Raw genomic sequence first — 15,480 nt, forward strand, 5'->3', positions numbered from 1 at the left:
AAGGTCTTCAAAATCTGCTTGTTTGTCTACCTCTAGTGTCTATCTGGTCTTAAGCCCCATACACACGATGAGAATATCAGACGAATGATCGCCTTTTTTTTTTTTCTTTTGCATGTTAGTCTCACATTGAAATTGAGGAGGTCACTAAACTTAACACAATTCTTCAATGACAGAAAAATTTGGAAGTAATGTATTGTATTTGTATTGTAGTTTCGAGCAAAAACTGTACTAATTAATTGAAAATGGTATGATCTGCTATCATATGAGAAAAATATGTTTGCTTGTTCCTTTTAGACAAAAGCTGTGTACTAACGATCAGATTATGGTATGATCGCTTTGAAAACGGTATTTTTTATATGATTTTCTGATCCTACATACTAGGCTTTAGCTGAGCAATACTGTGCCCAGTCTGCTGATTATCTTATCTTCTGTCTCCTTTCCTAGGATATATGTTATTACTTGGAATGTTGGATGTGCTGTGCCACCTACAGACCTCACCTCCTTGCTCTGCCTTAATGCTGGAGATGGCAAGACCGATATGTTTGTTATAGGGTGAGATGTATATTTGTGTTCCTCTATTCGTGATTATGGCAGCGGATAAATAAAATATAATTGGTGATATAATTGGTGCCATATATAACTCTTCCTTTATTGTCTTTCCATAGGTTACAGGAGGTCAACTCCATGATCAATAAGCGTCTGAAAGATGCGCTCTTTTCGGATCAGTGGAGCGAGGTGTTTATGGATGTGCTGAGTCCATTTAGCTATGTGCTGGTGAGCGTTAGGCCAAGCTTGTGTGTACCACAATCTATCGTCAGCTTTCTGTTTACATGTCTCTGACATCTCACTGTGCATTCAGGTCATCCTCTGTGTATATGGATGTGCTTTACCACAAATTGATTTGTTGGCTTTTGTATAGATTTTCTCCTCTCCTGCTGAAGATTGTTCCACACTCTTAATGATTGCTCTAGATAAATACCTGTCCACTGCCATTCCTCATGCTTGGTACATACAGTACACTTTCATTATATTATATCACAGATGATTAATTGATCATTTGTATTTGAAATTATTGCCCAGATCTTAGTTAGTTTTATCTAACCTGTTAATATGTTGACTCTTTAAAGAACTGTGCACAAATTTGGAGGATGCTATTGCTGTGTATGCTGCTTTCCTGGCATTCATTCTCATCCATTGGCTTAGTTACTTTCTGAGACACAGAACTGAACTGAAACACCCAAATGCATATGAGGAGTTCTGATTCTCTTCTCTGCTTGCTTGCTTCAGATCAAAGGCTCCAAAAATGTTAGAGACAGTCAGGCAACTAGCAATGGCAGCTACCATATTTCTCTCAGCACGTTTTTATTAAATATAGTCTTTGGGAAGCCAACTCTTGAGAGGCCTCCTCCACACATAAATAATATTTTGGTTATGTCATTTTGACACCAATGGGTCGCATAGTATACATTAAACGATGAACTAGGAACTACAGGTACTGGAATGGCTTTATGGTTTTTTTAGACATCTTGCAGATGTGGGGGGTTTAACCCCCTGGCCCATATCTAAAACAGAAATATCAGGTTTAGGTGGCATTGACATTTAATTAAACTTTGCATAGAAGAGTATTCAGTATATTGCATGCATGTTTTTATACAGGATAGGTAGGGTGAACAGAAGTTACAGAAGAATTTTGGATATCCAGTAATCAGACCTCTTTTTAATTCCACTGCATATGACTGGATGGTAACATGGGTTTACTGCCCTTCACTTCATGTGTAAATGAGTAAATTGCCCCCACCCACCACTCACTCCATTATGTCAAGGGTGAACTCCAAGAAAGCCACTAAATAGACAGTTCAAATATAATATCTAATCTGCTAGAATATTTGTAGTTGATCTTGTGATTCTGATATCCCATCCAAACAGCATAGCTATGTTGGTGAAGTTATTACCTCTATAACAATTAAAGCTGAACTCCAGAATTATTTTGAAACGTATCCTTTCAGTGGACCCCTATTCCCCACACATACACACACTGCAAGGAATATGCGTGTTAAGTCTAGTGGTAGAAGAATGACCTATAATACTTACCTAATCCCTCGCTCCAGCAGGCTTAGGGTACATTCACACGGGCATCCAGCAGCAATTACCGCAGGCCACGAATAGTTGCGGCAACCAGCCATTAAAGTGTAGGAGCTTGGTGGCCACAGCTAGCTGCTTACAGGTGTCAGCAGATGCCTGTCGCTGCCATTCACATCTCCCATGCAAATGTAGTCTTAGGGTGCTATCCTGTTCTCTCCGACACTTCAGGTTTTTAGTGGGCTCTTGCTGTCCGCAGCATGATGACATTAGATTGCAACCTCAGCTGGGGCGCCTAAGAGAAGAGGATTCAGGGAAAATGACTGCACAAGAATAAGGTAAATACTACAGGTTATTCCTCTACAATGGACTTAAGAAGTACTTAATTGGTACAGTGCAGGGGGACCAACTGCAAGAGTAAGTTTTTTTAAAAATCCTGAAGTTCAGCTTTAAGCAATATAGCTTAGTCAAAACCTGGCACAGCATGCAGTTAGACAATGAAGGAGCAGCAGCAGACTGTTGAGGCCTCTTTTTGCTCTCCCCTCCTGTACACTTTAACAGTGTTCAGCACTGTTTAAAGTGATAGAATCCTGAATAAATCAGAGGATTGCGACCCAGGAAGGAGCCTGACCATGGTTTAGAGCGGGAGCTCGATGTGAGGGCTCCCAAGCACCTCCAGTGTCCACCCGAGAAGGGGAGAGATGTGCGGGAAGCCCTGGAGAGACTAGCCGGGGAGAGGGGGGGCTTGTCTGGCGAGATGCGTGGACCGAGGACCTCCAGGAGTGGCGGCCATTGCGGCGGGTCTTCCTGTGCTCTCGGCCCGGCGCTGTGTGTTCCCTCGGAGCTCAGTGGACACTGGGCAATCAGGTGATCTGCTGCAAGGGAGCGCTGGGAGGCAGAGGAGCCGGCTGGCGTTTCTTGGAGCAAGGGAGATGCTGGCATTCTTCCTCCTGCACACAGGACCGTGGCAGCTGGGGCTGGGTGAATCCCCCCTGCAATCCACTCATTGTGTGAGGGGAATGTCGAGTGCAATGTTCCCCAGAAGAGAGTACCTGGAGCTGCCTCACCCCTCACTTGGAGTAAAGGAAGAGATGTCCTAAAGTGCGGGAAAGTCTCTCAAAGAAGTTCAATCTCTAGAAACCAGAGATCTCACATGAGGGAGAAGTATTCCTGTTTCGTGTGCGGGACATTTTCTTCATATAAGTCCTATTTTTATACTGTATATACCAGTGATAATACAAGAGGGAGCAGCCAAACCCTTGTTCAGAGTGCGGGAAATGTTTTTCACAGAAGTCCAGCCTGCATATATAACAGAGACCTCACATGAGGAAGATGCTATATCCCTGTTCCAAGTGCGGGAAATGTTTTTTCAGACAAAACTAGACTTTACATATATCAGAGATCTAACACAGGTGAAAAGCCATATGTCTGTCCTGTGTGCGGGAAATACTTTTCAGTGAAGCCCAGTCTTCACACACATCAGAGATCTTACACGGAGGAGAAGTTGTATATCTGTTCGGAGTGCAGGAAATTTTTTTCAGAGAAGCCCTTTTCTTTATATATGACAGAGATCTCATACGGGGGAAAAGCCATATTGAGTGAGAGCGGCAAAAGTACTGAGATTAATATATTGCATGGGAACTGAACTGTATGTATTGAACTATGTGTTTAAACCGAGGAGGGGTTCACCCAGGGGGTCTTAGAGGAAAATCAGTAGGAGGACAATGTAAAACAGATAAAGACCTAGAGGAAGAGGACCTGGGTAGATGAGTTCGGGAGTGGGGGGGGGGGGGAGAAAAAAAGAAAAGAACCGAGAGGGGGATACCCATGGAAGACAACAAATTTTGACATCAAATAAAAAATAGACCCTCCCCCCCCAAAACCAGAACTGCGGAAAATTAAAATAGTCCCTGACAGCATGAAAAACAAAGTATCAAAGGGAGGAGGGCCTAAGGCTTCCCAAACAGGGTCAATTAAAAAATATATACCCTCACAGGAGAAACAGACTCCAGAGAGACAACAGGGAATAAATGTAAGAGGTGAGGGAAAACGGTGGGGAATGTTCCAGACTATCCCAGGGAATAGCTAACAGTAGTCAACATATGGAAGAAGAAGTGGATATGGATAAAGTAGAAGAACAAGAGGAGAGCTCACAGATGCCTACTAAAGCAGAAATAGCAGAAATGTTTAAAGGACTCGAAAGAAGATCCCTAAAACAGGAACTGGCGAAATTACACAAAGACCTGGGGCAAATATTATCAAGGGTGAAGGAGACGGAAGAAAAACTAGATAAACATGCCCAAATTATACAGAAATTAGAAAAACGCGCGATGGAAATGAGAAAAGAACAAAGAAATCTGTTATATAAATTGGAAGACCAGGAGAATAGGGATAGGAGATGCAATCTAAGGATACAAGGCTTTCCAGAGATCTCCCAAGGAGAAGATTTGACGGGAATAATAACGAGAATGCTGAATACTATAATGGATAGAACAATAACAGAGCCTCTCAAAATGGAGGGAGTATATAGAATAGGAAAACACATACAAGAAGATTGAAAGGAAAAGCCAAGAGATGTAATAGTGCAATTCCATAATTTTTGGGATAAAGAAGAGCTTTGGAAGAAGATAAAAGGAAGAGCAATAATAAAATATGGAGAAATAAATATACAGATCTTTGCTGATTTAGCAGCGGAAACATTAATAAGAAGGAGAACTTTGAAACCGTTATTGGAACTGATGAGAAAACAGAATGTTCGATATAGCTGGGGGTTTCCAGCGTATTTGATCGGATGGAGAAATGGATGTTCAGCAAGACTGAGATTCCCCGAAAATCTGAGAGACTTTTGTGAGAGACTTGATATACAGAAAATAAATATCCCTGGTTGGGAGGAAGAAGGAGAAATGTGGGCTATGGAAAATGAGGGGAGGCAGGTAACTCTAAGGAGAAATAGAGAGTAGAAATAGTAAAGAGGAATAAGATGGGAGGGAGGAGGGGGTTTCTCTCTTTTTTTTTTCCCCTCTCTCTCCCTCCATTTCTGCCTTTCTCTTATGATCTTTGAAGTTTACTAGAGTATGGCAGGACACGGAGGATGAGACATGCTTATTGGGGAAAAGTTCATGGTCAGAGCTTCACCTTAAAAGCTTAATCAAAGGTGGGGTTAGGACCACAAATGATTCATAGGCAAAATGTAAGCTCAAAGGGAGATGGGGGGGCGGCGGGGGGAGAGGAGTGGGAGCGAGGAGGGGTGGAGGAGGGTAGGTGGGTGGGAGGAGGAAGGTATGGGGAGGGGATAGGTAGTTTAAGACTCTGCGTAATAGTGGGAGAAACATCAGTCTAGAGAAATCCTAGAGATCAAAGGGGAAGATGTGGAGGAAAGAGGAAGAGAGAAGAGATGGGGAAGATAGAGGTGTGGAGAGGAGAAGAATGGAAGAGATTCACTTTGTGACTTATAATGTTAAAGGGTTAAATAGCCCTGGGAAGAGATTTGGGGTTTTTAAAGAAATTCAACATAGATTTTCTTCAGTGGTTTTTTTACAGGAGACACATTTGGTGCAAAAATCAAATGTGAAATTAAATTCCAGATATTATCCAATGTGGTTTTATGCAGATTCCCCAATTAAACGTGTCAAGGGAGTGGCAATAGGTTTTGCGAAAAATATAAGGTTTAAGCTGGAAGACAGATTGTTAGATCCGGAAGGGAGATTTCTGTTTCTGAAGGGAAAATTACAGGAAATAGACTGTACATTAGCAAATATTTATTGCCCGAATAAGAAACCTGAGGTATTCCTAAAAAATATTCTGAGGAAGTTAATGGATTTCAAAAAAGGCAATTTAATTGTGGCAGGTGATTTCAATCTCTGCATGGATCCCCAGATGGATATGACGTCCCCTGTGCAGAGAGATGGTAGTAGGTCTCTGAAATCCTTGAAAAAAATGATATACCAATGTCAATGTAGATAAATGGAGAATTAAGCACATGAAGACAGACTATACATTTTATTTTCATGCACAAGAGATGTATTCAAGACTGGATTATATATTGCTGGACCATCGACTTATGGAGTCTCTGGTCAAAGTAAAAATAGAAGTGATGTCAATATCGTACCATGCCCCTGTCACAATGCAATTATTATGGGGAAATGAGCAGATCGGGGGGGGGGGAATTATGGAGGTTTAATGAGACACTTCTCCAGGATTCAGAGGTGGATCAAAGAATTAAAAAAGAAATAGAGCAATTTTTTGAGGAAAATTATTCTGGGGAAGTGTCTGTAGCAACAGTGTGGGAGGCTCATAAGGCCTATATTAGAGGAATCCTGATAGCGATTGGAGCAAAAAAGAAGAGGGAAAGAAGAGAAAAAATAAACACCCTTCTTAGTGAACTCTGTGAGTTAGAGCAGATACATAAACATAAAGTAGCAAAAGAGATTATGCAGAGGGTAATAAATAAAAGAGAAGAACTAAATACATTTCTGGAAGAAGATAAGAGAATGATAAGTGAGAGATACAGATGGGGAGATAGGCCAGGAAAGTATTTAATGAGGGCTCAGAGAAAAAAAAAATCTAGGAACTATATAGAGAAAATAAGAGACTACAAAAAAGAATTAATGTACTCAACTAAAGATATAGCTAAAGTGTTTAACCGCTAGCTACCGGGCACTTATACCCCCTTCCTGCCCAGGCCAATTTCCAGCTTTCAGCGCTGTCACACTTTGAATGACAATTGCGCGGTCATACAACACTGTACCCATATGAAATTTTTATCATTTTTTTGTGACAGATAGAGCTTTATTTTATTGGTATTTAATCACCTCAGGGTTTTTTATTCTTTCTTAAACAAACCAAAAACCACTGAAAATTTTGGAAAAAAATTTTTTTTCTTAGTTTTTGTTATAAAATGTTGTAAATAAGTGATTTTTCTCCTTTACTGATGTGTGCTAATGAGGCTGCAGTGGTGGGCACTGATAGGCTGCACTGATGGACACTGATAGGTGGCTCTGATGGGCACTGATGAGGAGGCACTGGTAGGTGGCACTGAAGGGTATTGACAGGCATCACTGATGGGCACTGAAAGGCAGCACTGATACATGGCACTGATTTAAGACACTGATAGGCAGCACTGACTGGCACTGATAGGCGGCACTGACTGGCACTGATAGGCGGCACTGACTGGCACTGATAGGCAGCACTGATAGGTGGCACTGATTGGCAGTGATAGGTGGCACTGATGGGTGACACTGAAAGGCAGCTCAGATGGGCACTGATATGTGGCATTGATGTGCACTGCTAGACACTGATATGTGGCATTGATGTGGCACTGATGGGCACTGGCACGAGGCACTGATGAGCACTGGCACAAGGCACTGATGGACACTGACAGGTGGCACTTCTGGGGCCACACTGATCATCAGTGCCCTGATGATCAGTGTACATGTCCCCTCCATGGAAAGCTGATTACCGGCTCTCCTCTCCTCTAGAGCTGTCAGCGTGACAGCTCGTGAGGAGAGAAATGCTGATAACCGGCATTTCCCTGTTTACATGTGATCAGCTGTGATTGGACACAGCTGATCACATGACCGAGCCGACATCTTCTGCTCTTTCCGTGATCGGTGATCTGCTGTGTCCGAGGGACACAGCGTACCGCCGTTCGCCACGCTGCGCGCTCCCTGAGCCGCGCATGCACGGTGAGAATGGGAGGACGTCATATGACGTCCTTCCAGAACAAGAGAACCACCTTGTGCCCGTCATTGGACTATATGGCGGGCGGGAGGTGGTTAAAGAATATTATATTAAGCTATATAATATTATCCCCCACAGCTCCATAAGTAAAGATGAAGTAGGAAAAATAGAAAAAAGACAGACATACTTAAAAAAGGCAGGATTACCAAGTGAGGAGCAATTAAAATCCCTAGAATCAGCTATAACGCAGGAGGAAATACACTTAGCATTAAAGAGCACTATAGCTGGGAAAAGTCCTGGACCTGATGGATACACAGTGAGATATTATAAAAAATATAAAGAATTATTAGTACCTAAACTGAGGATATATATGAATGCATTGGGATGAGAGATGGAAATGAGGAGGGAATCCCTACAAGCCCATGTAGTTCTCATACATAAGGAAGGTAAAGATGATACTCACTGTTCAAGTTACAAACCGATTTCCTTATTAAACACAGATACCAAACTATATGCAAAAGTTCTGGCAACCAGGTTGAAAGCCCTAATGTCGGAATGGATACACATAGACCAAGTAGGCTTTGTCCCAGGGAGAGAGGGTAGAGATAACGGACTGAGATCTCTGTTTCTCATACAAAAAAGTAGGAAAGAGAAAATCCCTGCGGTGGTACTCTATCGATGCTGAAAAGGCATTTGATAGAGTAGACTGGGGATATATGTTGGATACATTGGAAGTACTGGGGATGGGACCTAGAATGAGAGAGTGGATAAGGAAGTTATATAGTCAACCCTCTGCAGCAATCATGGTTAATGGGGAATTGTCAGAGTATTTTGGGATGCAGAACGGAACTAGACAGGGATGCCCTTTGTCTCCATTGCTATATGTTTTATCATTGGAATCTCTTTTGGCTACAATAAGGAATAATATAGATATAAAAGGAATTTGAATAGGAGATACGGAGCATAAGGTGGCAGCTTATGCAGATGACATGCTGTTCTATGTGGGAAACCCAAGGATAACATTGCCAAATTTAATGAAATCACTGAAAGAATATGGGGAGATGACAAATTTAAAAATTAACCCAACAAAAACAGAAATTTTAACATAAATCTTCCAAATAGAGAGAAAAATAGGTTACAGGAGGAATTTCCCTTTGGAGAGAAAAAGAATTGAAATATCTAGGAATAAAATTAACTGTATCCTCCAAGAACTTGTATAAATTAAATGATATCCCATTGTTAAATGAGATCAGGGATGAACTAAGGAAATTAGGAGGGGGAACCCCGTCATGGATAGGTTGTATAAATTTGATAAAAATGGTGATTGTACCAAAAATATTATATACATTTCAAATGATACCAGTTAAACTACCAGAAGTATACTTCAATTAAAAAAATGTTGAGATTTGTTTGGAGGAATAAAAAACCGAGAATAAGCCAGGAAATTTTATGTAGAAATAAAGAGAAAGGAAGATTGGGAGTCCCAGATTTAAAAAGATATTATAACTCGGTAATAATGGCGTGAATTTTTGACCAGACATACTGTATAATGCAGAGGGGAAAAGCTGGGTTAAAATAGAAAATATACTAAGTAATACTAAATTAAGTGGAATTGTACAGTTACCTCCACAATACAGAGGATTAGCAGACAGTACAAGTTTGTTCACATTTAATGTTTTAAAAGTTTGAGATGTTTTACACAAACAGATGGGATGGGAATTTAAGTCATTGTTAATGCCCTTAAAGTCCAGAGAGTTTTTCCCCCCGGGTAAAGAAGGTTTTACAGGGAAGCGGATTAAGAAGGAAGATGCACAATTAAGGGATATAATGGTGGGGGAGGAAATAGGATCACTTAAGGAATTGGAAAAAAAAGGAGAAGTTTTTACGAGAATGGATGAGTGGCGTTATTTTCAATTGAAACACTTTATAGGAAAGCTTCCAAAGCCTTTAAGAATAAGAGTATTGGAATCCTTTTGTGCACTAATTAGGTACACAGCGAGATGGGAAACACGGAACCTCTAAAATATATAAGATTCTCACTGAAATAAACACAGATATAAGTCCTCCATATATACAAAAATGGGAAAGAGAAATAGGAGTAACAATAGATGCGGAAAAACAGAGGAAAACGTATAGAATAATCCACGGAAATATAAATATGCAAGAGGTAGAAATTAATTATAAGTGTTTGGCAAGATGGTATATCACACCGAGTGTGGCACACAGATTGAGTGGAGATAATTCACCTTTATGTTGGCGTGGATGTGGAGGTAGAGGCACAATGTATCACATATGGTGGGAGTGTTCTAAAATGCAAGAGTATTGGGGGAAAATAGTAAGCTTGATTCAGAAAATGACAGAGGTTGATATTCTAGTAGACCCAGAGATTTGCCTTTTTCATAGTACTAAGCTTTCAGTTAAAAAATACAAAGAATCTGGTTTATTGTACTTTTTGAATGCAGCAAAGGGACTGATACCCAAGTATTGGAGGAGACAGGAGGTGCCGAAAATAAAAGACTGGGTGGATAGGGTGGATCAAATATGTAAATTGGAGGAACTTTATCATTTGAATGAAGATAAGATGGAGAGTCACCATACAAGATGGAACAAATGGGAGGAATTCAGAAAGTCAAGGCTAGCTTTAGAGGTTATGGGGGATTAACATAGAATAATATGGAAACATATTTTGTTCTTCTTTTATAGGCATTACGATCTCCAGAAATGAACAGGAAAATACAGAGCAGAAGGGGTCAGGAATTGGATGGGAGGGGGATTTGGGTGGTATATAGGTAGAGGGAGGGGGAAAGGGATGAAATGATAAATATTTTGATGATATGCTAAGGTTTTAATGAGTATATTTGTATAACTTGTTTATCTGAAAAATGAATAAATATTTAAATAAAAAAAAAAAACAGAAGATTGCTTGACAATGGATCCCAGGAGGTGAATTGCAACATTCATTCAGTTACTTACAGTAGTTCTATGTAAAAATACATGAATACAAAATTGGATCAGATTACATCTTTTTATGTCTTCTTTGTCTTCAGCTTTATAGCAGAACTCCTGCTGTTTTCCTACCTTCACTGAACATGTCATCCATTTTCTGGTTCCTCTGAAATAGCCTATTCATCTTCAAATCAAACCATTAATTCTCTTTGGTTTCCTGTTTGTAAGACCTGTGGCTGCTATGCCTCCTACTCCCCCAGCCACTGGCCTTGGTACATCCCTTCTGTAGTTTTTTCTCCAGGAAGCAGTGCTGTAATTCAGCCCCATTTGCAGTGGTGGGCAGACCAGGACTCTCAGACAAATTCAGCATGTACAAGCCCAGTGTACCCACCCACATTCACTACAATTCCTTGTGGCTGATGGGAACTGTAGTTTCCTTTTGCTGCAGAGAGAGAGGAGAGGATATGATGTAATTCCTGCTGTTACACCTCTTCCTTGGCAGAGCAGATGCTGTTCTCTTTTGAATTACAGAGATGAGGTCATGAAAATTCAATTAGACTTTCCTCCTAGATGCTAACTTTCAAAATGTTATTAACGGCTTAGTGTTTTTTGTAGGGGGGTGTATGAATGGGTGATTTTTTTTGCATATCCTGGAGTTTCTTCTTTAAGAAATATAGTTTACTTACTTTTATGTAGAAATGCAATTTAACACATTTTCTAACCTGTCATTAGTCTTGTCAGTTCTGTCAATAGTCTTATGTTTCTTAGGTCAGCTCGGTTAGGATGCAGGGTGTCCTGTTGTTGGTGTTTGCCAAGTATTTTCACTTGCCCTTTCTGCGGGATGTACAGACTGACTGCACTAGAACTGGCCTTGGAGGTTATTGGGTAAGCACAACAACTATAGTAATGGACATTAAAGCTTTTGTATAAGAAAGTAGTAACATTACATCACTTGGTATTTGCATGCATTAGCTTAGCTTTAAAGATTAAACACACTTTATTCCAAGTATATACGATTTCCTCGTCTACAGATACCAATGTAATTACACAGTTACATTTTTTCAGAGGATGTACATACTATATGCTCATTGCTGTTGTTGTAAGATATATAAATCCCTGGCATTCTGTAAGCTGTTATCCGGTTACACATTAAACTCCTGGCCTTGTAAACTTTTCAGTTTCCTAGTGCAAACCTAACAGGATCAGCTTTAGCAGATAAAGAAAACCTGTTACCAACCTGGGCAATTTATACTGGGCATAAAAGAATACACAAGGCGAGCTTGGTGCCACTGTTTTCCACATCCCATCCTTCTCATTGTTCTTTTTATCAATGATCAATAACAGGTTATTAGAGGAAAAATGTAGTTATGCATATAACGTTTTGCTTCTGTCTCTTGATCAAACTGGTGGTTTTTGATAAAGACAGTCTTATGCTTATGCATTTATTTCATCATATGCTTAGTTTGCAATTGCCCAAGTTTGAGTAGGTTTACTTAGTGATATTAAACCCAAAATGAAAAATGTAACATTTTGCAGCTTGCCAGCCATTGGATGTGGTGGCTGCATCAGTTTTCTTTTTTAGTCTTTTCCCCCTCTGATTTCACCTGGTGATCTGGCCAGTAACATACCTCCTGTATTAGGGTGCCTCCAGTCTGGATGAAATAGCACAGGGGGCACAGCAGACATTGGTTAGGGAATGTTAGATTTAAATACACTAGTAAATTTAATACAAACTCTACCTAATACTTTATAAACAGTTACTGCAAACAGTTTTTTTTCCTTTTGGGATAAAGGTTTTACATGAATAAATAAGAACTGGCCATTGTAAGCTCCCCTGCTAGTGATAAATTGTTTATCTAATCTCTGTAACTGATACATTCTGCTGGAGAGCTTGTTCTTTTGAAAAACAGCAAACTTACTGGCCAGATCACAAGATGAAACCAGAAGAAAGAAAATCTAAAAAAATTAAACTAATGCAGGAATAATGTCTAAGAATTGGTAAGCTGCACTATAATACATGTTTGTTTTTGGGTTTAATACCACTTTAACATCACCACACACTTAACAATCGGATTGGGTAATCTTTGTTCAAGCTCCATGAGATTTAGAGGTTAATTTACTAAGGTCAAATAGAATGTCTACTTTGCTATGACATTTAACCCTAGCTTAGTAAATGAGGTGAAGCTCTGCTGACTTCCATTCAATCATTTGGAAGATTTTTTTTTTCCTTGCATGCGAATTGGTGTTCTTTTCAGAGTAAATTTACACCTCATATACAAAACTAGAGAAAAATTATCTTGTAAAGTAAACATCCTATTTGCTTTAATGCCTAGTACACACGATTAGATAATCGGACGACTTATCGTTCGCTTTTTCTTGTATGCTACTCTCTATCGAATTTAACATTGCCACTAAACGTATGATATTTCTCGTACAGTCTAGTAAAAACTTTGTGTGTAGCAATGTATGAGAAGTGATGTCATGAACGTGTGACCCCTGTGTCTGCCACACCTTTTGGCTATTTCCATTCGGATGTGTCGTGGCATATTCGGCTATTGCTCCACGCAAGTTCATTTGTTTTCATCACAGATTTTCGTTCACTGTCATTTTAAATGGAGAACTTGACAGAAGGAATGCAGGACCCAGCACTTCCAATTACCATCTTGGGAATATAGGCTATCACAAAAGTTCTTAAAAAGAAGAAGCAAAAAAGGAGGACATGGTGCAAGCAGTAGCTGCGTGATCGTCAGAAGTACTCTCATATGTCTCTTCTGAAAGAGTTGCAGGAGAACAACCCAGATGACTTTCGTAATTATCTACAGATGAATGATGACTGTTTCCAATACTTACTGCAAGCTGTAACACCGTTCATCAGCAAAAAAGACACACCACTGCGGGAATCTATAAATCCTGAACAAAGGCTAATCGTCTGGCAACAGGGAGAAGCCTTCAAGACCTTAAATTTTCAACAGGCATTTCCCCACAAGCACTTAGACAAATAAAACCGGATACATGCAAGGCTGTCATTGAGGTATTAAAGGAAGAATATATTAAGGTAGAGTACTTAGTAAAATGTATTGTTACCATAAAGCACTATGTCAATCCCTTTTTGTGGTCCTAATAGCCTGTTTCTTTTCTTTTAGTTTCCCAGCAATCCACAGGAGTGGAAGGAAGTTGGCAACAATTTCCAACAACATTGGAACTTCCCTAATTGTGGTGGAGCCGTTGATGGCAATCATATACGTATTGCACCATCTCCAAAATCAGGCTCCTTCTATTACAATTATAAAGGCTTTTTAGCATTGTAATGTTTGCCATAGTGGATGCAAACTATAGGTTCCTATATTTAGATATTGGGAAGAATGGGTGGAACTCGGATTGAAGTATCATAGAACAAACAGAATTCTACAAGCACCTCAAGAATGGGACCCTCAACTTACCATCCTCTGATGAAACCTTTGAAGGAAAGAACTTTGTCTTTGTTGCATCTGCTCTCAGTGAACATGCCATGAAACCATTCCCCATGAGAAATCTCACAAGACACCAGGAGATCTTTAATTACAGGTTGTCCTGTATAAGTGGCATATTGGGCGGCTGCCATTTTGGTGTAGCCGCCCAATCAAAACATCTGTGACCCTATATATATAGCCCGGAAATGGTGGTATGTCTCTTCCTGAAGACGCTGCCAGGTGACATGTATGCAGAAGCGTGATCCTTTCACTTCTGGGTCCTACATGACGTCATGTCCTGCTCGCTTACACAAGGCTTGGAACGCATGCCGGAAAAAAACCATGTTGTTTCAACATTGGCTGTACAGACTGATGCCGGGGTACAGGCACTATACAATGTGAGTGTGAACCATGGTTCCTAATAAATATTACATTTAGAACACATTTCATGGATATTCATTTCTTATTATAAGTTCCTCTGAGAGCTACTACTGAGAGAAGGGGAACCTGTAGACCCACCGCATGAGAGCGTACAGTTGGGAATCTACTTGTCATTTGATCATCTTAGTGATATTTGACCATCCAGTATGGGGGTCAACACCTTCTGGTGAGTGGGAAATTAATTTATTACTCACAAGTGGTGGAGAAGAATCTACTGGATCGTTGTGACACCCTCCTATAAGACTCTCATCCATTCACATTTTCTGGACTTTTATCATATCCTATATAAGATACACTGTTAAATGTGGTGTTGGGCAAGCACTATATATATAATTATATTTCAGCTTTCATGTTTTATGACACATGTATATGTTGAAATCATATTGAGCAAGCGCCTGTCTATTTATGGTTTTGGAATTTAGAGTGTGTATTCACTTAATAGGGACAGCTGCCACAACTGCCTTTTGGCAGAACTTGTAGCTTCATCATAGTACAATAACCCATACCAGGTTTCACAGGAGCCACAATATTGTTTTCTTGATTTATGTCCCGTGCACGCAGGGTTATGGAAAATGCCTTAGTTTCCGACTGTTTCTGTCAACCATCAGTCTTGCATTGTACAAGATCGACTCAATTGCACTTTGATGTTGTGTCCTTCACAACTATCTCCAGAGAAATGCTCAGGGGTACATGACATTAGTGCCCTTTGAAAGAGACACAGATACTCAAGCATCAATTCCTGGGAGTATTTTTCATGGAGAGGATCGCATGGAGGTACTCACTACCCTAAACAGTGGACATCCCAGGCTTCCCACACGAAACGCCCGGCAATGCAGACTGGATTATATGGAATATTTTGTTGGCATGGGATCAGTACCCTGGCAGG

At 40.2% G+C, this 15,480-nt stretch overlaps 1 protein-coding gene across 2 annotated transcripts in view; it reads left to right on the forward strand.

Moving 5' to 3' along the window:
• INPP5J (inositol polyphosphate-5-phosphatase J) overlaps positions 1-15,480 on the forward strand; it is a 50,239-nt gene that overhangs the window by 14,306 nt on the left and 20,453 nt on the right. For both annotated transcript variants that reach the window (XR_016305834.1, XM_089652206.1), the window contains exons 3-5: positions 445-552; positions 666-774; positions 11,473-11,589. Coding sequence is in view for 1 of the 2 variants with exons in the window: in XM_089652206.1 (XP_089508332.1) it covers positions 445-552; positions 666-774; positions 11,473-11,589 (334 nt within the window). In the remaining variant the exon portion in view is untranslated. The remainder of the gene's footprint in view (positions 1-444; positions 553-665; positions 775-11,472; positions 11,590-15,480) is intronic.

Source organism: Staurois parvus, unplaced genomic scaffold, assembly GCF_062004578.1.
Source record: "Staurois parvus isolate SC_StPar_1 unplaced genomic scaffold, SC_StPar_1.0 ptg000673l, whole genome shotgun sequence".
NCBI lineage: Eukaryota > Metazoa > Chordata > Amphibia > Anura > Ranidae > Staurois > Staurois parvus.